The sequence below is a fragment of the Drosophila takahashii genome, chromosome 3R, assembly GCF_030179915.1.
Source record: "Drosophila takahashii strain IR98-3 E-12201 chromosome 3R, DtakHiC1v2, whole genome shotgun sequence".
Lineage (NCBI taxonomy): Eukaryota > Metazoa > Arthropoda > Insecta > Diptera > Drosophilidae > Drosophila > Drosophila takahashii.
In genome coordinates this window covers 25,933,944-25,957,241 of record NC_091681.1, presented here as the reverse complement: position 1 = coordinate 25,957,241, position 23,298 = coordinate 25,933,944, and the positions used below count along the sequence as shown (strand labels likewise).

The following is a 23,298-nucleotide window of genomic DNA, read 5'->3' as shown; positions in this document are numbered from 1 at the left end:
TTTTAATTCGCTTTTGGCTCCGTTCGACATGCTGAACACAGGAGCTGTAAGGTTCTATGCGAATTCGGGGGGCCGCGGCCAATAAAATATACAAGTGAGCTTTGACCTCTATTGTGTGCCCTAAATGAAACAGTACGGATTCGAATCGGATTCGAGTGGGATTTGAATTTAAATTCGACTCGATTCGGAACGTACAATTGGAAAGGTGCAAAAGCTGATAAAATGCCTGCTGGGTTTTCGTAACACTCAATAAGTGGCGTATTGATGTATTCATGTATTTACAGGTTGACACTCCGCGTGCCGCTAATATGTATGCAAGAACTCACACTCAAATGCTCCGACTAATATTCCGAATGGGGGATTAGCTTAGTTCCGTAGCTCCTTCGCCTCTTCTTCGCTCTTTTTGGTGGTACAACACGTTTAAACGTTGCTTAAACTCTAATTTACATCGAAAAACATTACGTTGAATTGCTGTTGCGTTGTTATCGTTTTGGTTTGGTTATGGGTGCGCGCTTACTGGCTAAAATAAGACTACAGCTGCAATCGAACCATCGAAGGAATGGCAGTGAAACGGAAACGGATTTCGATTCGAGTTCGAGTTCGAAACACAAATGTGGCAAATGGCAGATACTTTACATACTAACATTTTGCAGTGTATTTCTGTTTTCCGTTTTATTTCATCCTCAATATTTTGTTATTTATGGTTTCGCCTGAAACTAAATAATATCACTATATAATGTTTGCTTAATTTACATACACATCCTGCGCATCGAGCGTAAGCCCGACATTTATGAAGTAAAATGCAGTTCACATTCAGATATCTAATGCTTATTTACATGACCTAGTTCGAGTTGCTTACACTACCATGGGGATGGAACTGGGGGGTGGGATTTGGTTAGAGGATTTGCATTCTCGAATCGCAATTTCCATTAACCATTTTCCGGTTTTATGTGTGTGATGTGTGAGGGTGTGTGTGTGCTAATTTAATCGTGGACAAAACACTTGAAAAATTATTTACATGGGTTCCATTTTAATTTCTTTCAGCTTTCTGGTTTCCTATCATTCTTTGTCTTTTTTCCGTTTCTCTTATTTTTTGGTTGGCCGGGAAGGGAACACAATTAGCCTTGCATTTTTGTTAATTTTCTCTGAATTTGCAGCTTATGCTTCCGTCCCTCCCCGCCAACTTACTCCTCTTAGTGCTGAGCCCTCGGCTTGTGCTTCTCCGTGATCCTAATCCCGATCTCCTGCCGAATCAAGTGCTTATCCCAGGCCCAGTCGGCGTCTGTCGAACTGACAATTACTCAAGGCCAGGGCCAAAAGCAGTGCCGTGTGGAGAAGCAGGCTGTGGGGCATGGATCCTGGCAGGCTGCCGACCGGGGCACCGTTGCTGCGCGACTTGGAGCTGGCCACCACCTCGGATTCCTCGGGGACGACGTCCTCTTTGTTGGCGGCGACGATAAATTGAAATATATCACTGACCTGCGAGGAAAAGGGGAAAGGCGAGAAAAGCGTACAGGGTTTGAGTACAGAAAAGTGGCACAGAAATCAAGATTAAGTAGCCGCTCTGTCGCACGGACTAGATTTATGCCGGCCCTTTTGGCACCGAACCATGGAGAACCTTGGAGAACTCACCTCATTCCAGCCGTAGCGGTTCTTGGCCTGCACAATTGCCTCGTAGTAAGCGCCCGGATGCAGATTCTTGATGGTGTAGGACATGATGTGTGTCAGGGGCTCCGAGGACGGCCGGTGCTCCGGGGTGAGGATGAAGTCGTGCCACCTGCCCGGCTGCTGGTACGAATCATTCATCTATCCGGAGGGGATATCACGGAAAAGCAGAGGGACAGTGAGGGAGAGAGAAGGAAAAGAAGAGCCAAATTAAGTGCCGGCTTCAGCCATTGACAGTTTTCCTTTGATTCCTTAATTAATTTTATGTCCTGCGCGAGGAAACCAAATGATTTCCGCTACGAGCGCCCGATCAAGTTATGACAGCTATCACATCAATTAAGCCTCCTCCTCTTGATTCGCCGCTCCGGCGGAAAGTCCTCCAATAATTGCACTTCAATGGCGCATGAATGCAGAAAGGAAAAAACCAAAAATTATCTCCGCCCAATCAACGGAGCGTGGCAGGCCACTGCAGTTTGACATTCATCGCCAAGTGCGCGTGAGTCGAAATCTCATTAAAATCCCACCCGATTTGCCCGTGTGTATGGCCCAGAGTCGCAATTAAGCGACATTTTCATGTGTCTACGCTGATACTCGTATTAAAAATCACTTTGCTCTGCCCACCTTGAATTTGCTACAGGGAAAATATTTTCACGATTTTTATAAAACATTTTATAGTGCGACTTTTCTCTTACAATTTTATCTTTAAAGATCAAACTAATTATGATTTTATGAAAAAAAGAGTAGTAATACTGATACTCTAATGGTAAATAGAATTTTTCATATATTTTAATCGGAGATCTATTAATTATTATCTTTTTCCAACATTTTTTTTGCGTTTCTAAATTATTTTAAGTTTTTCCTTATAAACCAAAATCTATTTTTCACACTGTACTCATTTTCTATACTTCCCACTCAATGGCTTCGTTTCGGCTTTTTTTGTGAGCATTTTGGAGCTCGATTTTTTCGACTCCTCGGTGAATGTAATTTTAATCACGTACTTCATTAGTGAGCGCCGACGACGTCTCCAAAAACAAAAGCCATTTCGAGACGAGACATCAAGGTATCGGATTGCCTTTAAAGGCAGCCATATCCACGGAGCATCTGCATCTCCCAGCCCATTGTCTGGATTTCAGTCTGGCGGGATCGGGCTTTGTGCATATTTCACAATTAATTAATTGAATACACTCCTTTCATATCGGATTGCCAGTGGCTTCCCCACCCATTATCCCGTATTCCTTGTACCTTATACCTCTTGTCCCTCTTGAACTCACCAGCACTCGACGGTAGAGTAGGCGGACCTCCTCCAGCGGCGGGTAGCTATCGATTTTCCAGGTCAGATTGTAGCTGTCCGTCGAACGACCCCACTTGGGCGAGTAGAACTCGGCGGGTCCGGGGCGTCCGGAGAGCTCCATGTACTTGCGGGACCGGCCCAGCGAATTGTCCGCCACGCAGCTGAAAGGGATTTCTAATTAGCATATGGCTTAAATGGTTAATTGCCTTAATTGGCTTTTGGCTTTTCGAATTTTCTCCTTTTTATTTTGTTTTTATTTGGTTTCTGGTTGCGTCATGTTTGCCTGCAATCACTTTTGCACACGGCCAAAAATGTAATTTCCTTTTAATTTTGCATTAAACTCTGTCAGCATTACTCATACGCCACGTGGGGCGTGTGGCAAGTGGCAAGTGGCGAGGGGCGAAGAGAAAATCAACCATCCGCCCCGTGGACGAACGACTGGTGCCCGCATCGATCTGGCAGTCGGCAAGTGGCTGGCAACCGACTGGGGAACTCGACTCAACTAATCCAAACACGTCGACACGTCGTGTGCACAAAAGCCACTCACTGTGGGTGGTGACCAGGTGGTTGGGTGCTTCGATGGGCTCCACCAACACCACCATCACCACCATCGCCCCCATTGGAAGATGGCTAAAACTTTGTGCATGAAATGTTGTGTCAACATGGCGAAACTTCCGCTTCTTTAATATGTTTCAGACAGATTGACATTGATGTGGAAAACTTGTTTGTCCGCAAAATGGGTGGGCCACGCCCCCTCGCCCCCCGCCCGCACAGACTATTCCCCAAAGCCGGACGTGTACTATAGCATGTAACGAATGTATGGCTAAGCCTCGTTTCTCGGGGAGCCAACTCGGCCAACTCAGACAAGTGGGAACTTCGAACTGCTAACTGGCTGGCAGAAAGTGAAATAAGTTGTAGCCAAAGTTGCCAAATTGACTAAATCAACGCTGGCCAGCAAAGTTCATTGTAAGCCACAAGTTGTCCCCGATTCTGTCGAATGTGACGATTCAGTTGGATCCCAGTTAGGAGCCCAATCTCACCTGTAGTTGCCGAAGTCCTCCTGCTGGATGTGCCGGATGGTGAGCGTGTGCCGGTTGGCCCGGGTGCCCATGGTGCGTCTGTCTGTCGTTTGGATCGGAAATGAGTTCTGGTACCAGGACACCTGCAGCGAGAAGGGCTGGGGATTAGCTTGGGTCGGGATGACGATGACGATGATCAAGATGAAGATGAAGCACATGTCAATTGACTGCTACTGCTGTTGCAACTAATAAATTCAACTCAAAATTTGACCCACTTGCAGTAACTTCTTCCTGCCACAATTCGAAACGAAAAACGAAACGAAATGAAATGAAAGTTGGGCAAATAAAAATGGCATTAATTTGCCACAGCAAGAAATCGGAAAAAGAAATTGCAGGCCAGCCTGGGCACAAAGCCTGCGAGAACAAGGCAGTCAGGACAGAAAAGAACCGAACAGAATACAACACAACAGGACAGAAACGAAAAACAGGAAAAACAGGAAAAAGTGACCTGAAAACAAAGTTCTTGCATAAACCGGAGGCCGGGGCGTATGGGGAAGGCAGGATGACTCGGCAGCCTGCCTGCCCATGGCCCCGTAATCGTAATAATCTAAAAATCCACGAAAAATAACAAAAACTATCTGGGCACAATGGAACGAATGGAACGGTGCATTCAAAGAGCCAACAAACCGTTGCGACTGGATCAGCGTAAACAATGCAAACGAGCTTCGCCTCGAATCCTTCGCCCGAGTGTATCCAGGACTTCTCCACTTGTATATCCGGGGGATCTGCACCCAGATACCCAGGCATCCGTCAGGTTGCAAGGATGATGGCAGTCGGGATGGCAGGATGGCGAGGCAGCAAGGACACACAGAGAAAGAAACAAAGAGAGGCGGCAGAGGAATTTAGCACACGAAGCAGCAATCTGATTACAGTCAAAAATCAATTTATATACAGTTGCTAAGACTCCGTTTGGTCTCGGCTTTCTCCGCCCGTTCAAATTGTTTTCTGCCCCGCATTTGTCTATATCGAATCGGAATCGCCGGTGCCGCATTGTTGCATGCATCCAGTATCTGGAGTCTTGTATCTGCACAGCGGTTTCTGGCCAAGGATTTGGATTCCCGCTGCAGTCAGCAGCTTTAAGGCTCTGATTTACGAGCCCCGCGAGACTCTTTGGCCCCAAAACACTTTTCTTCGCTTCTAGATTTTTCTTCCCTTTTTCATCTGCAGTTGCAGAGCGAAAGTTTAGTTATCTCCCAAAATAGATTTCAAGTTGCCGCTTTATTCGCGCAATGATTAATGGACAGATTCCGCGGTGCAGATACGGTTACATATACTGTGTTTATACGATGCCGAATTCACGCTATCATTTCACGCTTTCGGCCGATTCGTGCTTGTATAAACGCCATTTCGTGAATTCGGCAACACACGAAAGTTGACTATGATTTCAGCCCAAAAGCGTGATTTGGTGATATGCAGTATGGTAACTCTGTAAAAAATGATCGACGTTGCCAGATCGCTAGAAATTGAAGGCCTTTTATAGGCTATATCTCTAATCAGTGGTATGAAAAATTAGATATTTTTGCCGGTCCGGCATCCCTATCAGCTGAGAGTGAATAAAAGCATGAATTCTCGGCTGTCGTATAAACAGGGGTTATTTCTATTTCGCGCTTTCAAGAAATCGTGTTTGCTATCGTATAAACATAGTAATAGGCAACTAAGTAATATCATTTTCTAGTTTTACAGAGATAATCTAATCAAACCAAAAAAATGGCATTTTCATTGTTTCTGAACAAAATTCGATTATGTCCCTGCGGTTATGTTTATGATATTTTGTGTTTTTTACATTTAACTAAATTGTATTTCTTAAATATTTATGGCTGTCTAAACTTTTAATTTAATGTAGTTCCTTGATTAGTTATTGCATTCCACATTTTGAAATAAGTTTAATCACTAGATTGTTAACGCTGTCTAAATTTTAAAATATATTGAATTTCTGATTACTTTTTACTGTCTAAATTTGTCAATAAATATATTTTCTTAATTACTTATCGCTGTTAAAATATTTTTTTTTTAATTTTATTTTATTTTGGCATACTTACATAGCACATCCAGCCTCATGTCGACTGTGACCGGATCACCCACTCCGTTGTCGGCGGTGCACTGGTAGACTCCCGCCTGCGTGCGCTCCAGCTTCTCCAGGGTCAAAATAGGTCCGTCTCCGATCCTGGCCGACGACTTGTTTGCGCCGCTCTGCAAGGATGCAGGGAGTAAAAAAAGGAAGAAAGAGAAAAGGGGTGGCATATATAGAGTAACGCTTTGTAAACAGAGTGGCAACAAATTGAATCAATCGCAGCCATCTTTTGGCCCCGGCAAAAATGAAGTCGGCGAGAGTGCAAGTAGCAAATGTCAAAAGACAAATGCTGTTGGCAGGCGAAAAGAAGTACGGGAAAGAAACGAAACGAAACGAAACGAAATAGAGCCCAAATGAAGACATCTCCCCGGCGAAAGGCGAAAAACTTGCTCCGCCTGCACAGAGTTCGGGGGCCAAAAGGCTATAAGGCAAGTTGCACAAATATTGGATGTGGAGCATGCAAAACTGGATGTAAACACAGACATCGGAGCGGGTCTCAAAGGGCCAAAAAGGGCGTTGTAGCAAGTCAGCTTTTTGGCTTTCTAGCTTCCTCGATTTCTGCTTTTCTGGCTTTCTGGCTGCGAGCGTCTTTTCTTTGGCTTGGCTCGATTTGGCTCGGTTTGGTCTGGGCCAAGTGACGCCCCTGGGGGAACACGTGTCAACCTGTGCTCCACAGACAGCCGAAAACAGGACGGAAACACTGGGGCAGATTGAAATGGAACGCAGTTCCAATGGAGTGACACCCAGCTTGGCAGTGTCTCCAGGCGCAGGACGAGAAGGACCCTTCCCATATAACATACATAGGTGGAGTCGGAACAACTCATCGTACCTGCCTGTGGAGCAAACAAATCGAACGGAAATGTCAAATGCGCCAAAGTGCAGTAATGCAAACGAGACTTTTACCCAAATGTTCGGGCTCTGACATGGACACATATGGCACATACACACACTTTCTATTGCGTGGAGTGCTTACTCCGACACTTGCTTTATTGAAAGTTTGTGTGCGAATAGAAGTAGATACACTGAGAGAAAAAAATTTAAGTATATTTTATATAACAAAAAATAAATAAGAACACTGTACTTTTAAGAAATATTAAATTTAATGTCTAAGAATTTAAATCAAAATAATTTTTAATTTATACGAAAGTTACGACTAACTTACTGAAATTAATTTAAAATTTATTACAAGTTGTATCATGTTTGTAAATAAACAAATACATATTTTTCCCATAGTTCAGTCAATAATATATCAAACTAAGTAAATTACTTTCCCCTTATTTTAAAAACTAATCTGCCCCAGAACTAATGACCTATTTTCTGAGTGTAAGCCTCTGTGTATGTGCTAACTGCTCGAGTGACACTGACAGTGAGTGGGTCACTAGCCGATTGCCAACTGGCAATTCCTGGGGCCCCATGTATAGGTATATGCTGGGTAGCATACTTTTGTGGGTCCATGAATCGCATATCGCATTAATTACGCTTTGAGTGCGAGCAAGCAATTCTCCCTGGCAACTGGCAACTAGAAGCTGGCAACCTGCAATCTCAGCTCACCTTCTCCTTAGGTTCATAGCTTCATTTGCAAGTGGCTGTCGCTGACAGTGATTTAGTGTAAATTCTCTGGCATCGAATCAATGCCAGGTTCGGATCCCGAATATATGGCTCAGCTCTATACAATGGTTTATGGGAAATGGGTAATGGTAATGAAACTGGCTGCCTTTGTGTCTATCCGCTCCAGTTGGCTGGGAACTTGATAAACTTCTCGAAATTAGCAGCGAAAACTAATTGCCAACTCGCATCCGCATTTGCAAGTCATATAGGTCGGCATAAATTCATTTGTCCCGCTGCCGCTTCCCATCCCGTTTTGGCCCACTTTGAATGGCTGGCAAATATGTTATCCCTTTGTTGGCTCATGCGTAAAATTATGTGTTTGTTGAATTCATAATTGCCCCCCATTACAGCCACATGCCGCAATCGTAGATTGTTGGGGCGGCGGTGCCGCCTTGCGATTTATCATCTCACTTTTTGTTTGCTCCTGCTGCCGAGCGGAGATTTCGACTGCGAATGTGTTGAAAAGTGTGAGTGATGAGATATGTTGTTGATTTATAATACAAACAGACCTGCGTTGTGTGTGACTTTAATGTAGGCGAATCATTTTTAATTAATAACGAACTTTTGGCCATCCAAAATGGCTGAAAAACTTTTCCCCCCTTCTTTTCGCCCGATTTTCAGCAGGAAAGTTGGCGGGCTCTCAGGAGCTTAAAAGCGAGTGAAAGTGAAGTCTGAAAAGGGAAAGTGCTTAACAACTGACCCCACGCAGCTTAAACGAGGCGCCCATTGGGCGGACTGAACGCAATTTAAATTTACATAACGAGGCGAAACAGTTGCGAGAATTAAATTCAATTAAACTAAATGAAATTCACTTAAAACGGCATCGGCACAAAGCGATGTGTAACGAACCTTCTTGGTCCAGAAAATGGATGGCACCGGATTACCAGATCCCTTGCACTCCAGCGTAATGGGTCCTCCTTTGCGGGCCTGCAGCTGTCCGGATGTGGGGATGGCCCGTACACTGGGCGGAACTGGGGGCGAGAATCGAAAGGGGGAATTAGGAGGGGGCAAATCAGTGAATCAGTGGCTAATTGATGTGTGCGACTTAAGGAGCACTTGTCAAATGGAAATCTGTGCCCTAATGCTGTGCAAACATGTCGACGTGTACTCACCCAATATCTCAACTGTGTGCACTTGATCACGATTTATTTTGTCACTGATTTGACAAACATAATCCCCGGCATCTTGGGGCTCCAAATCGGATATCTCTAAATTATAACCATCTATCAGTCTTACGCGCTCATCCCTTGTAACCATAATGTTGGAGGCAGTGAGCACATTTGTTCCCCGTCGCCACAGAAGAACGAAATTGCCTGCAAGAGATAGAGATATATGGATATAGAGAAGGGGCGAGAAAAAGTAAAAGAGTGGGGAGGTTGAGGTCTTATAAGCAGATGAAAAATATAGAGCAAAATGTGTCTTCTCGTTGGCTACGAAATTTATTGTAAAATGCCGCAATATAAACATGAAACATTTTGCTGCCAGCGTAGACATATACTTTCAGCTGTCACTGTGGCAGGGAAAGTTGGATGTGGCAAGTGGAAAGCGGCAGGCGAGCGAAAATAGTTTTCGTCCTCACAGATACAGATACATATCTATCTCTCCATCTTTTCGTCTCTCGGCTGTGAACATTCTGCAGATTCCGTTCTGTTTGTCTATCCCGAGCTGAGGTCCTGCCAGGATGGCACAGGATATGTGTGGGCTTCTGTTTTCATCTATTTTTTAGTATGTTTGCTCATATAAATGACATAATTTTGCAGATGTTGCCGGCATAATTCTTTGCTTTTTTATTCTTTGCATATTTTATGCCACTCGGATCGCTTTTATTGTCGTCGTCGCCACAAAAAGGCAAACGAGAATTTGTTAAATGAGATTAAGTGGCGTATAATATGTTTATTTATTTTGTATGCTTAAGTCCTGAAAGAGAGACCCGCAGACCCGCCGACCCGCCGACCAGCGCTCCACTCCGACGACCTCGAACAATTTATGAACTTGTATTTATTATGGAAATATTAAAAAAACAAACGTGAAAAAGCGCCGCACGGACGTATTACGTATACGTGCTGTAAAACCGAAATCAGAGTTGTGTAAATACAACGTCGTCAACGTTTACCCAATGTAAAAGTGGGTGGCTCGGGTTCGTCCTTCGGTCCTTCGGTCGCCGGTCAACCGTTTGCCGGAATATGATTTCCAGCATTCGAAATATGAAATTTTAATGAAATGTTTTTATTTTCCCTCCGACCTCCGTTATGCGTGTGTGCCCCGTCGACTGGCAGCTGACATTTTCCTGACCTTAAGCTGCCATTAAATAATCACAGCTTAAAGTAATGCATTATTAATGCCGCTTTTAAAATGCATTCGCGTCCATAATGAGTGTGCTCAGTTGGGCATTTGCCTTCCATCCTTCCGGTTATTAACAGGAACTGCCGTTGAGGGCAAAAGAAACGCAGCCCTCTTCAAATGCGAATAAAATGCCCGCTTAAGTTGCTCAAAAAAGCCCTCCCCCATAAACCCCTCTCGATTTTTCCGGCTTAAACTCGAGCAATCATCATTTTATTGGGGCTCGATTATTATTGAATCGACTCCTCAGACCTCCACGGCAATGGCCCGGCATTTTGTGGGGGGCAGCAGGTGGCGGAGGGTTTTATTTTGATTTTATATTAGTCCTCGCCGACTTCCGGTCCTGCATTTTATTAGAGTCTAATGGCTGTATATTGATATTGCTGGAGTGAGAGAGGAATGCCATAAAAATTTCATTTTATAGCTCGTCAATATCGACATATGAATTTGCAGGCAAGTTGGAGCCGCCCTCTCAGCCCGCAAAGTGCTCGTATTTTCTGGGTCCCCTAAAAGGCATGCGAGATGGGTTCGAAATCCTAAATGAGTTACCCACTTTCTCCGGGACCTTTTTCAAATAGATTTTAGGTGAAAGCAATTTGGTAAGTCAATACGCTCGCCATAGCCTCTAGACAAATGAAAATCCAATTTATAACCGCGCTCAATATTTATTGACCAGCGTTTCTGTCTGCCATTCACGTGAATGGCGAACGGGTGACAACATGACGTATACGTATTTGATTCGCACATATGTGACGAATGTGGGTACATACACGTTTACGTTTCGAACTATAGCGAACGGCAATCAATGAACGGCTTCATAGACCATTTGATACTTAATTTCTTTTATTGGATTAAAGGCTTGCCCCGCCGCCCTCTTTCTGCTTGACCTCGCCGGAAACTCTTGGGGCATGAAAGCTGCAATCAAACCCTCGCCATGTCACCCGTCGTTAAAAGCTGAAGCGGATTGATGACAGTGCAGGGAAAAAGTGCAAAAAAGCAGATACACAGTCACCCAGTGGTCTGACTACCAGAAACATCGGCAGTGACAGGGCCAGAACCGCAACAAGAGTAAAGTGCATCGGGAGAGATTTCCGGCAACAAATAGTGGAAGCCACATACATATCAAATTACTCCCTGCTGCTGCTGCTGATGATGTTTCGTTTTCTAGCCATTATCATGATTATTTGGCAACAAACTTTTAGAGATTTTCTAGTTTAATTACCAGCAGAATGCTCCTGATGTCCGAAGCTGCCATTAAAGCCCCAGTCAGACTGACATATCACCTGGCTGCTGATGCATGTGGCGAATTATAAAGCCGAGTGAATTATAAATCCCAGCTGAGCTCGAATGACAGCTTCAGGCGCAGATTGAAAATGTGTGTTGACCAGCTGAAACAGCCTCACAAAAAGCCGAAACATCAGGCGCTAATGGGAAATCATTGCACTTTAATGCCTTGGCAAGTGAATCGAATTAAATGAAAATATTTTGCGAAAGAAAAAAGCTACGCACAAACAAGCTGGCACAATCGGAAATGCACACGGCATTTGTTGGACATGCACTTGGAGAAAATAATTCTAATTACCACGGGAGCTTTGAAAAAGAGTAAAAGGAACGGTCTTTTAATGGCTATCAATTGTAATGCTTTGGGGTCTTTTTATTTGTTTAATTTAATTACTTTTAATTAATGTTTAGTTATTATTTTAGATTGTTATGTTTTTTGACTATGAGTAGCGTTACAAAAAGTTCCCTTTTTTTCACCGTGTACTATCCGTTTGATCTACATTGGCTTTCCACAATCGCGGAGTGGGAAACTTTGACTGATGTCAATCTGGGCGCTGGAGTGCATGCTGCGCGGACTGTCGTCGCTGCCATCAATGTGCAATTTATTTTCATTTGCTGCGAACGGTTAATTGCATTTTATTTATTGGCATGTCAACAGCAGTCGCAATTTAAACTTTTCCCCCTTGTTTTTCGTGCGACTGGGTCGAAATTAAAGCGGTTCCGGCGATAATGACTAGCGCGAAGGAAAGCCATCAGCTGGGTCAATATTAGTTGAAATTGTTTAGTCGGGGCAAATATTCCGCTCGCCCTTGCCTTTAATTGATTAAAATTCGATTTTCATTGGCCCTGTGGCTGTGGGTCTGCGGCATTATACGCAGAGTAACTTCCTGTCCTCCTGACAGGCCAGTTGTTTGCCAACAACGCCCAGCATATTGACCACATCGACGATGGCTAAAAGTTTTTGCGGCACTTAGCGAAATAATAAACTTAGCTTGGCAGCAAAGGCAAAAGCCAACCCAATTTGACCTGAATCGAGCTGCTTTTGTGATGGCCAAGAGTGGACTTTGATCCGTCAGAGATATTCTTTGGCCACGCTTGAGTGAGTTTCGTTCGGGAATTTCATTAATTAAGATATTCATATGCGAAATGCAAGCAATCAAAGCGAATAAATTGCAATCCGTTTTGACATTTTTGTATTAGCCCGGGCTAATTGAAGTTGAGCAAGACATTTCTGGCATTTCTGCATATTTTAATATGCCACCGGATTCCCCTTCAAAACGGCAGCTTTTCCATTCATTCATGCATCCATGGGCAATCAAATGTCATTTTATTTGCAGCCCAGTTGCATTCACGCTTGGATTGCATTTCGTTTGACTGACCATTTGACTGGCCGCCTGGCTGCTGTAGGCCGGATCCGGAGTGGAAATCTATCAGCCGGCCGAATCGAGGCCAAACTAAACTCCATTTGGCCATGACAAACGGCTGCCCGATGCTCAACGTTAATCAGCCAAATTTATTTGCTGCCAATATGTGTGAGGTTGCATATTTTGCCGGCCAGCCGATTTTCTAAATGCGAAGGGAAAATGGGAAAAATGTGTCGATGCGTATGGCCGAAACCCAGCGACAGGCTGTTGACAGCTGTTGGTTGGCCAAATGTTGTCGCCGCACTCGAATATTAAATTTATGTGAAGTGACATTTTGCCTAAGCATATTTGCATATATTTTGCATAATTTGCAACGCCTGCCGCCCGTCGAAAATATTATTATTATTATTATTATTGCTGTTGTTGTTGGCCCGGCTCAGCATTTATTTTTATGATCAAATTTTCACATCGCAATACTAATAGCGTCGGATTAATTATACCAGTTCCCGGTCACCCGGTAGCTACTCACCCAGATTCTCCACCTGGCAGGGCAGGACGAGCGTGTCCCCGACGACGGCGCGGTAGGTGTGTCCGCGGGACAGGAAGCGGGGCAGGGTGGCGGCCAGCGCGGAGGGGGCCACCGCCGACTGCTGCACGTTGCTCATCGAGCGGCTGTTGCTGCCTGGAAATGGAAAATGGAAAGCGGTTTAGCTGGCGGCTCTACACGGAAAACAAGCATAGCAGTATCTGGTGGTCTGTGGCATAGAAAGCTAAACTTATTGTGCCGCAAACCAATTAGCGTTTCCGCCATATCAATATCACAAAGTAAAATGCTACTATCAAATAAGTCAGCCACAATAACCTTTTCTCAATTATTGGGCAAAACCAGATTTAATTACAAATACTCCTCGCTGATTTTTAAACAATTGATTTGCCAAATTATTTTCGTAATTTAATTGGCTGTCGTTTTCAGTTCTTGATTTCGCTAATTAGCAAATGCAGTGGCGTAACCATGATACACAAATAGCAAATAAAATAAATTATAATTAAGAGTTGGCTGTATTTCATGTACTTAATTGTCTTATAAATCAAACACGATTTTTTTGTGTCATTTTTAAGTGTGATTTAAAGTCCAAATAAATGTGACAAGCCACAGACACTTAATCATATTTTATTTGATTTCATAATTAAGATATTGGCTTTGAAATACAACAAAGTTATATATTTTCTCACAATAGCTACAACTAATATTTCTTTGAGTGCACTCACACTCTTTGCTTAGAGGGCCCGTCTATCGATGGCAATTTGTTTCCATCTGAATGGGTTTCAATTAGCATAAAAATGTAGCAGCGGGTCCTTCGCGCTTACGCCGAGACCCCAGGACTACCAGGACTACCAGGTCTCCCAGGATGGCAATAAACGCGCTGTACGCACATACCGGAACGTTAGCGCGTTATGTGAGGGGGGCGTATATATGGCGGATGCGGACGGAAGTCCTTCGTCCTTCGTCCTGGCCCCACTGACACGGCTCGGTGTTCGCTGCTCGGTGCGTGTGACCCGTCAGAGTGTGTTAACGCACTCGCCGTGCCCTCGGGGGCATCGTTTCTGTCCTGTTTCGTCCTGTCCAATGTCCGAGTGGCAACATGGCCAACGTGAAAATTGCTGTCGCCCAGCAGCAGCTTAAAGCCAATTTCTATGGCGGCAAGAATAACCCATCTGACCCAGGCCTTTGGCGACAAATGAGCGCAGCGGAGCGTAACAAATGTTCAGCAAGGCTAAATGCAGTTCAAGAGCAGGTCCTGCGCGGCAACAGGACGACACCAACGCAACGTAACAAATTTGATTACAGGAACTGCAGGCAAGGAGGACTCTGACTCTCCTCTTTGGCCAAAAGACGCCCCAAGGAGTCGCCTGCTGGCGGAAAGAAAACGGCAACATCAGCAAACAGGCCAAAAGTCTTTGCTTTTCCAAAACCACCCACTACCCACTGCACTTTTCCGTTTTGTGTGTGTCTGTGCCCGGTCGTTTTATCTTTTACGATACCCCTGGACACGGCCATCTGCCGCCCCCTTTGACCCACCGAACCACCCACGAAACACCCACCTGTCTGCTCTTAGCCGCCCCCTTCTTAAGAGACACTTTTACAGGTCCTTAGCGCCCAGCGGACATAAAAGGACATTTTCGCAGATCATCATTTTACGGGGAAGCGATGGGGCGAGGGGTTGGGGGCAGCCAGAGGACAAAGGAAACGGGCGAAAATTGGTCAGGCTTTAATGCTGGACATGGCCCGTGCGAATTTGTCGACCCTCAGATTTTATATTGTCTCGGCACAAAAGCGCACGCCCGTGTGAAATTGCACAAATTTTGCAGTCAAATGAACTTAAAGACGCACAGGAGTAATAAAGTGGGGGGTAGTAAAACCGAATAAAAGATACTCAGTACTAACAAACTTAAAAACACTCTACTGGAGGATGAATATAACTTTGTTTTCGTATTAAAAGTTAAAATATGTACCTAAAAGTATGCAGTGAATAAAGGAAAGTCGTCTTCCAATATGAATTCATATCACTTATGGATTAGAAATATATTGTTGCATACTTTTAGACGCCTATTTTGAAATTTTAAAGGTATTTCGAAAACTAAGCTCTTTTTGGGTTCATATGAAGACAAGGCTTACTCCTTATTACATAAATCACCACAAAAGCAATCTACCCTCACCCCTAAACAGTACCCTCTACAAAGTACAAAAAGTGTCGAAACGGGCCCTGGAGGAGCACTTTAAATCTCTTTTATTTTCAGGACACTCTCGAGTTTCTCCACCGCCTGTCGAAATACGAGCCGACCCCTGCGTTAATATCTCGGCATGCATAAATATGTCTGGGCTTTGCAGTCGACGCGATATGCACCTCGTCCCCTTTTCAGGGGAATGCCGAAATTAGAGTTTTGCATATGAATTTCTCGGGTAGCCACCTCCTTTTGGCCGTTCGCCTTTGGCTGCCGGTCATTCGGGCCACAAACGACCCAAGTGGCACATGTCGGGGCTCCAGCACATATTTTTCAAATGACCAAAAATGCAGTTGGCCTTAAATTGCATGCATGAAATGCATTAAACATGCAAACCACTTCGCACCGAGAAGGCCGAATGGCAGGCGGGTGATTTGTGTGAGTTGTTGTGTGCGTAAGCCTTTTTCGGGGGAGTAGGGGGCGGCAGAATGGCCAAAATGTGTGGGCGGGGCCTATAGGCGCATTAAACAATTTTAAAGTGGTTCTCAACTATGCACGAAATTTCATTAAAACTGAGCAGAGCTGGGCGAAACTGGGGAGCAAGGCTCCGATGGAAAGGCAAACTTTATTGCTGTCTCTCGACGAGAAAATCAGTAATTTTGCACTGGTAGAAATATGGATGCTGGGCATATTTTTCAACAGAAATAAAAACTAATAGGATTACCACAAAAATACATTTTAAAATAAACGATTTTTGAAAACTACAAATAATGTAAGAAATTGTGATATGATAAGAGATTTAATCTTTTAGACTATAAAATTTCTGTTAAAAATTCCTAAGTCCTTTTCGCCGCGTTTGATTTTCTTTAAGCCCTGAAACTTTGCAGATAGAGGATCATACTCTGAACTAAGCTTTTAGTCCATCAAAATAATGACCGGAGTTGAGTGCTATGAAGCTGCAATCTCTGTTTCTCGCTGTGCTCCACTTTAATTCGAGCTGAAATTTAAGAGTTCTTAAATTTACACTCTCCACTGACTCACGTAGCTAGTCGCGTGCGTTGCGGGGAACGCAAAAACTTTCGCCACTTCCGCGCCGAGCGAACACTTTCTCTCTGTCCGTGCTGAAAAATGAGCTCGAATGGGTTTTGTCCTCGCTGTCGCGGAAACTGTGTCACATGAGTCCATGAGTCCACAGTACAGTGCGCACTCGCACTGACGCACACCGCTACGCCCCTGCACATTTACACGTTTGCAGACCAACCCCCTTGCAAATACACTCGCATGCGAAGCACTTACATCAAAAATGCATACAACATTGCAGCTGCACCGCACAATAAACTCGATTTTGAAACAGACTTCAAGCTCGGCCATGTGATACCTATTGTTTGTTGACAACGACACTGCGACAGCGACAATGCAGTGGATATGCGATCCCCTTTTCATGCCGATTGATTTCCACCTGCCAGCGAGTAAGCGGTGATATGCTCAGCACTTCGCAGCGAAAGTGGTGCGAAAAGCACAGTTTGTTGCTTAAATAATTTATCTCGCTCACAAACACACACTTTACGTGGCGAGGGTTTTAGCAGCTGACGACAAAAGTGGGCAGGGCATTGATGGCATAAATAGCGACGCTGCTTGTAGGGGAATGCACTGAAAAGAACACATCCATATATTTGCGATTTAATAACAAAGTTGCTTAACATTCATATACTATGAATGCTTAACAATTGATTCGTTACTAAACGTTTAAAGTCGAACACAGTTTTTCTGTAGTATTTTATTTACGAAGAGTGTTAATTGGTGGTCTGGTTTTTAGGGACACAGAGGTTAGAATGACGAAGATCACCATCTTGAGATTTTGTATCTATAACTTTGCTTTTTATACTGTATTTGTAACTTAAGTGAAACAATTTGATGAGGAAATTGAATCTTTAAAAATAATAAATTTTAATAATAGACATTAAATTTCTCTCTGGCATAGTTAAATTTTCTTCTTTAGTGCTAGAGACTGATTGAGAAATTCTTCTCCCTGTACCATATCTCCCGTTCTCAGGCTGTTCTGGGCCCCCTAACCAGGTAATGGCGGTTGAGCTCCGCGAGCAGCGGTGACTGCGGCATTTGCGCCTGCTTTTGTAAACGAAGCGCATTGGCATACTTTCGCCAGAGGCCTCTGTTCCCATCCCATATCCATTCGTATCTGTTCAGTTCAGTTCGGGTTCTGTTTCAGCTTCAGTTCCAGTTGCAGTTTCAGTTTCTGTGGCCGCGAGCTGCGAGCAAAGGAGAGAGCTCGCCACCCCAGTTGAATCGATTCGAGGCGAGGCATTTCAAATTGTTTTGCCGAAATCTGGAGCTGCATCTCCTCGCTGCTCTGCGCTTTTCTGCGGCCGCAGCAATAGTTTTAGTTTCAGTTGCAGCAGCACTTTCGTGCTATTCGAATTGCGATTCGAATTGTTTTGTGCCGGCAAGCGACATGGCGGTTGACAATGAGGAGCCGAGCAGAGCAGCTGGAAACGCTGTCACCGGCGACTGATATATGCATGCACTCCATTTCCCAGTCAGCGCACTAAATTTGTTGCATTATTTTCGACGGACACAGAGCCCGCACATGCAGCGTTTTCTCATTTCCGTTGCGTGGTTGCCGCTTCCATGGCAACTTGGCTCTGCTTTCGGTTCTGCGGTTCCGCTTACACGCCAGAGCATTTTTCCCACGATTCTGCTGGCAAAAGTGCTCGTCGAGCTAAACCAGAGGCGGACTCGTGAATTTTTTCAACTCAAAGCACAGAAAAATAATTAGTAAAACTAAATTAAACAGAGTTTAATTTTGTAACCAGATGAAAACATTTTATTAAAAATTTATTCATATATAAAGAGATATATGAGAAATTTCGCCTTGATTTCAAGAACATTTTTTATTTTATTTATTATAATAAATAAGAAGTAGAATATTTGATCTTAACTCTTTGTTTTTATAAGTTACAATGAGGCTTACAAGTCCTAAAAGCTGTTTTTTAATAACTCCTTAAATAAAATAAAAATTAATATCTAACTTAGTATTTTTTTTCCACTTTCTCTCTCAGGGTAAGTAGTTTCGCCCCTGGCAGCAGAGTAAGTCGCAGGGAAAGCAATACCTGCAACAGCAGCCACACTTTGTTTCATTAAAACTTTCGCCACGTGTCGTGGCTACATGTGTGCTGGGTATCGTAGTGTTTGTATATGATCAGCATCTTTGCTTGTTTTGCCATTTGTTTAGTGTTTACTCGCCACCTGCCACGCCCCCACTCACTAGTTCCACCTGCCACCGCCCCCTGACGTGCTATCTGCATTTCAATGCATTTTAAAATATGCATAGCGAGGGGAGGTAAGGAGGAGAGCCAAGAAAAACTAACCAAAAACGAAGCGAAGAACAAATATTTTAGTTTACTTGGGGAATGTTCATTACATTTTCCACTTTTTTTTGCCTCTGTTGTTATTTTTTTCTGTTGTTTGCGGCAGCTTCTTGGCGAGGAGTTGGCTTGTTAGCCGAGATTTCCATGCATATGGAGCGGAGAGCCGCGGGATACGTTGCCACACCTGCCGGGAAAGTCCGGATCCCAGAGCCCAGATCCCAGAACCCAGAGCCCGACTCCCACAGCATATTGCATTTTCCGTTGTTTTACCTTGTTGCATATTTAATGCATGCAAATTATTTACGGTGTCGACTCTTAGCCCGCGGTGCAATGTTGTTTTTAAAGCGCAGCTAGCTGCGGCCAATTCATTTTTATTGCCTGCAATTTTGGGCCCACCCTGGCCATTAGGGGATGCTGTTGCCCCAACTTCGCAGCCTGGTAAGCTCTAGTGACTTGGCTGACTACGGAGTAGTAAGTGCATTTATCAAAATCCCCTTTTGAGAGGGGCAACGACAGGGGGGAAGGCGGAAAAGTGCACGTCAACGACAGAGGCGTGGAAAACGTGCCACGGACCTGCTACGTCGGCACAGCAATTTCCCAGCAATTTCGCAGAAAAAATGACAAAAAGCGTACGAGTGAAATGTCATTCAAGCAGCGAATGCCATTTACCCGAAGCCCCAACCTCGAAACCCAAACCCCAACCCCAACCCCAACCCAAAAGCCATCGGCTTCCGTCAGCCAGGTGGAGAAGTCCTGCCATTTGACACCCGAAATATGCAAATGCTGTCAGCTTTCCCGCGTTGCTTTTCCCTCGTTACTTCCGCTTTTCCACCTACTTTTCCCCACACCTCCCACCGATGATGCAGCGATGATGGGCGTGAACTCGTCAAGCTTTCGCGCTTGTCGATAGTCAATCTATTCATCTTTCTAACTGGTTTCACATGTGCTGCCGGAGCTGCCAAGCTGCCACACATTTTCCAGCTCATCCCCGCCCAACGGGATTTGCTGTGGGGGCGGGGGGCGTGGCCGCTGTCAGAATCGAGCTTGACTTTTATGCACATATCATTTGCATAACATTATTTGAGCAGAGTTCGCATTAAATTCTGAAATGCCAAATAAATCCGCAAGCGAAATGCTATTTTTTCGAGCTATTTTCGTTTACGTTTGCACTTAGCATGCACTGCCAAACAGCGAGGACTCGCTGAGTCCTGAGTCCTGTGAGTCCTCCACCGATTCCTCCTCTGCTGGCGCTGACAGTTTTCTCAATTTGCATTTCCAGTTGCAGTTCCATTTTGAGCTTGACTTCCAGTTCGAGTTCGAGCTGAGCCACGTTTGATTTACGCTTGTTGACGCTGCACTTGGCGTATGCGTAATAAGCGTGTGAGCACTGACTCGCCTCTTCACATTCCGAATGTCGAATTCGGAATGGGAATGAGAATGGGAGTGCGGATAAGGATGGTGCTCGAAAGAGGCGTCGTAAATTGTTTTATTGCCCTGTCATGCTCGAACATCCAGGCAGCTTCTTACGGATTATAGCTTATAGCCCGGCCATAAACTTATTATGAATTCCTGTTATTTATTTGGCAATTTATATTTCATGCACATTGGCAACCCCTTTAAATTAAATAATAAAAACAATACTCCCGTTGGCCCCGTCGTTCGCTGAGCCAGCAAAAAGGAAGGAGCAAGGAGAATGGCCAAGGATCTAAGGAAAAGAATCCTTTCGCACAATATACGTACATATGTACGTTTAGCGCATGAGGCAGATAAAAGGGCGTTATAAAAATATTAAAGCCAGCACAAACGTGTGGACTTGACTGGGTAGTTATGGTTTTTAGAAAAAATCGGGAAATGCTGGAAATGGCTAGAGAAACACGCGCCCAACAGCACGCACATGTTCGCCTAATAAGCGAGGAAAGTGGGGAAAAACAGGCCATATATCTACCACAAGGACACATCCACACATCCGCATCCTCAGCCGTAAATCAAACTTCTCAATAGACAGAAATGTTTGCGGTTATATATTGACAGGAATTTTCACTAATATTTTACACGCACACGGAAAAAGTTCTATGGGTTTTGGGAAGGCGGAAGGAAGAACGAAAGCCAAAAGAAACGGACGCCCACACGGCGTATGAGTAATGACGCCGGCTTACGGCTCTCGTGCACCGAGCTAATTTGAATTTTAAGGCCATTTGCCAGCACCACTCCAATTTCAATTGCTCGGAAAACGGAAAGCTTCGACACTCGAGTCGTCGCTGCGGTGGCCATTAATTTGCAACGCCTCAAAATTGTTTACGAAACATTAAGCAATTGCAGTGCCAGCGAAAAAATGGCATTAAATATACAACATAGTTGCCCTCGGAGTTAGAGGCGTCGCGAGTGGGTGGCGTAAGATATCACATTAAGAATTTAAATTAATTAAATTAAAATGCGTTCGCTCTCGTTCGTTGTTGTTGCTGCGGCTTTTGGCCAACCGAGCGACCGAGCGAGCAAGGACCAAGGACCAAGGACCGACGTTCCGAGCAGCTTCTCGCTTTTGCTCGTCCTGTTCCTGTGCGGTTTCCACGGAGCCCGGGACGGAGGTTTGTTAAAGCTGCCGCAAGATTTGCATAAAGTATAATGGCCATCTTCCTGGTCCTAGCAAAGGACGACGAAAAAAGGGGGGAAGGCGGACGGGGAGAGAGGGGACGGAACCCACCACCCCCCAGGATCCACGATGAAAAAACCAACCGAGCGTGGCCATTCAATTTTCATTTTTTCTCTGGCCCCGTCGTCTTTGAACTTTTCACATTTCTCGTTTTTTGGCTGTCGCGGAGCATTTGTACTCGTACTTTTTTGTACAAGACATTTCCGCGCCGCATGTCCAGTTCCTGTCCAAAGCTTTTGGTAGTCGGTAGTTGGAAGTTGGTAGATGGTAGATGCTTTCGATGCTTCTGGCCCTCTACGTCTGCCCACCGTTTTATGGCTCGCTCGATTTCTCTTTGGCTTGCCTGATTTTTCCCAGCCATCGCCTTTTCCTTTGCTTCCTGCCCCGCAAATGTCTGGAGCAGCGACGAGAAATTTCAATTTGATTTTGCTCCCACGATCGTTTTGTTTTATTTCCTGTAGATATCTGCAATTTCGTGTATCAGATTTGCTCCCTTTACAAGCAGCGCCCAATAAAAATTGACTTCGCTCGCTTCCGCCGCCGCCATCGAAAGTTGAGCATTTAAGCTGCCGCCTCTTCGCGCTGTTAAACGAACTGATAAATTTAATGCTCCGTTATGGCCGGTCCTTGGAACTAAAGACCAAAGAGCCCACAGGGCTTTGGTTATTACTAGCCTAAAATCCGGCCGTATCCTGTGTTTTTTTGGGTGGAAACCTAGTAGCGAGTGTGCGGCGGCTTAACTTACAAATTGCTTTTAATTACCGCCTCCGAAGAGGTTGGTAGAAGGGAAGCTTAGCTAAGCAAAAGGTGAGTGGCTTTGGCCCTGCGATCAAATCGAAGTTCCCCTCCAGCGGGGCAAAGTGCTCGCTGCATTTTATTTCCAGTCAGCTGGCAGTGGAAAGTTTCATTCAGCAAATAGCCCGAAGTGCAAAAACTTGGGTAAATTCATTCAGCACACAGAAACACAGTTACTACGTTTATGCGTGCTCTTCATGAATTCTAAAACTTACAAAACCTAAGTTGTTTTTGATTATAATAAAAAATTTAATAGAATGAAAGAGTAACATTACTCTTGTTCTAATATTTAAATATTTAATTTAATTCTAGTTCTAACTTTTTATGATTTCTAGACTGGAATCCTTACCAATTTGTAAAATTTCAATTTATTAAATTCTTAAAATGGAACAAATCTTTTCGGGACATAATTTCGCCATATGCTACCCCGCATAAACGTGGCCAAAAGTCGAGGCGGCGGCCATGTTGGCGAACGACCTTTGTCTTTTGGCCCGCCTCATATTTGTGTTAACTGTTTGCCCAGGCGAGTGTGTTCGTTTGAGGCCGAAATGCAAATGTTTGGCCGCCTCGCAAATCCTATTATTTTATTATGAGGGTCAGCCGAGTGTCGTCGGGCGCAATATTGTTAATATGAAGAGCAAACAAGGGCCGTCGCCGCCCTCCTTCCGCTAAAAGAAGGCCTTTGTGGCCGTAAACATTCTGATATCTTCTGATAACTTTCGCCGCTCATATAATAAATATATTATACCCCAAAAATGTTCGCATAATTTGAGGCGCCTAATCGGATTCGACTTGATAAGCCGACAGCATCCGTTTAAAGAGCTTTGGCCCGGCCGCATTTTCACTATTAGTCGGGATAATTACGTGCATTTAATCACAACGGGAAAGCGGTTTAGAAAAACCAAATCCCCGTCCCCATTTCAGCCATTTCAGCCATGTGAGTGTGCCGTTGGCCAATTTTCAGTTTCAGCTAACTAATGTTTGTCTGTTACTTTGCACTGCGCTTATTTCTGCTCATTTATTTAACAGTGTTTCCTCTGTCTG

General features: G+C 44.4%; 1 protein-coding gene across 2 annotated transcripts in view; it reads right to left on the bottom strand.

The window, feature by feature from the left end:
• Window positions 1-599: 599 nt before the first annotated feature.
• The window catches only part of klg (klingon), a 62,991-nt gene continuing 40,292 nt past the window's right edge, over window positions 600-23,298 (bottom strand). The window contains exons 3-11 of one of the 2 annotated variants that reach the window (XM_017147473.3): window positions 13,229-13,381; window positions 8,827-9,027; window positions 8,564-8,685; window positions 6,075-6,225; window positions 4,663-4,760; window positions 3,997-4,118; window positions 2,937-3,117; window positions 1,633-1,806; window positions 600-1,479 (exon numbers count right to left, since the gene is read on the bottom strand). In XM_017147473.3, the coding sequence (XP_017002962.3) occupies window positions 1,261-1,479; window positions 1,633-1,806; window positions 2,937-3,117; window positions 3,997-4,118; window positions 4,663-4,760; window positions 6,075-6,225; window positions 8,564-8,685; window positions 8,827-9,027; window positions 13,229-13,381 (1,421 nt within the window). In that variant the 3' untranslated portion in view covers window positions 600-1,260. Of the gene's footprint in view, window positions 1,480-1,632; window positions 1,807-2,936; window positions 3,118-3,996; window positions 4,119-4,662; window positions 4,761-6,074; window positions 6,226-8,563; window positions 8,686-8,826; window positions 9,028-13,228; window positions 13,382-23,298 lie in introns of those variants that run through there. The other variant, XM_070217460.1, reaches the window with a different exon arrangement.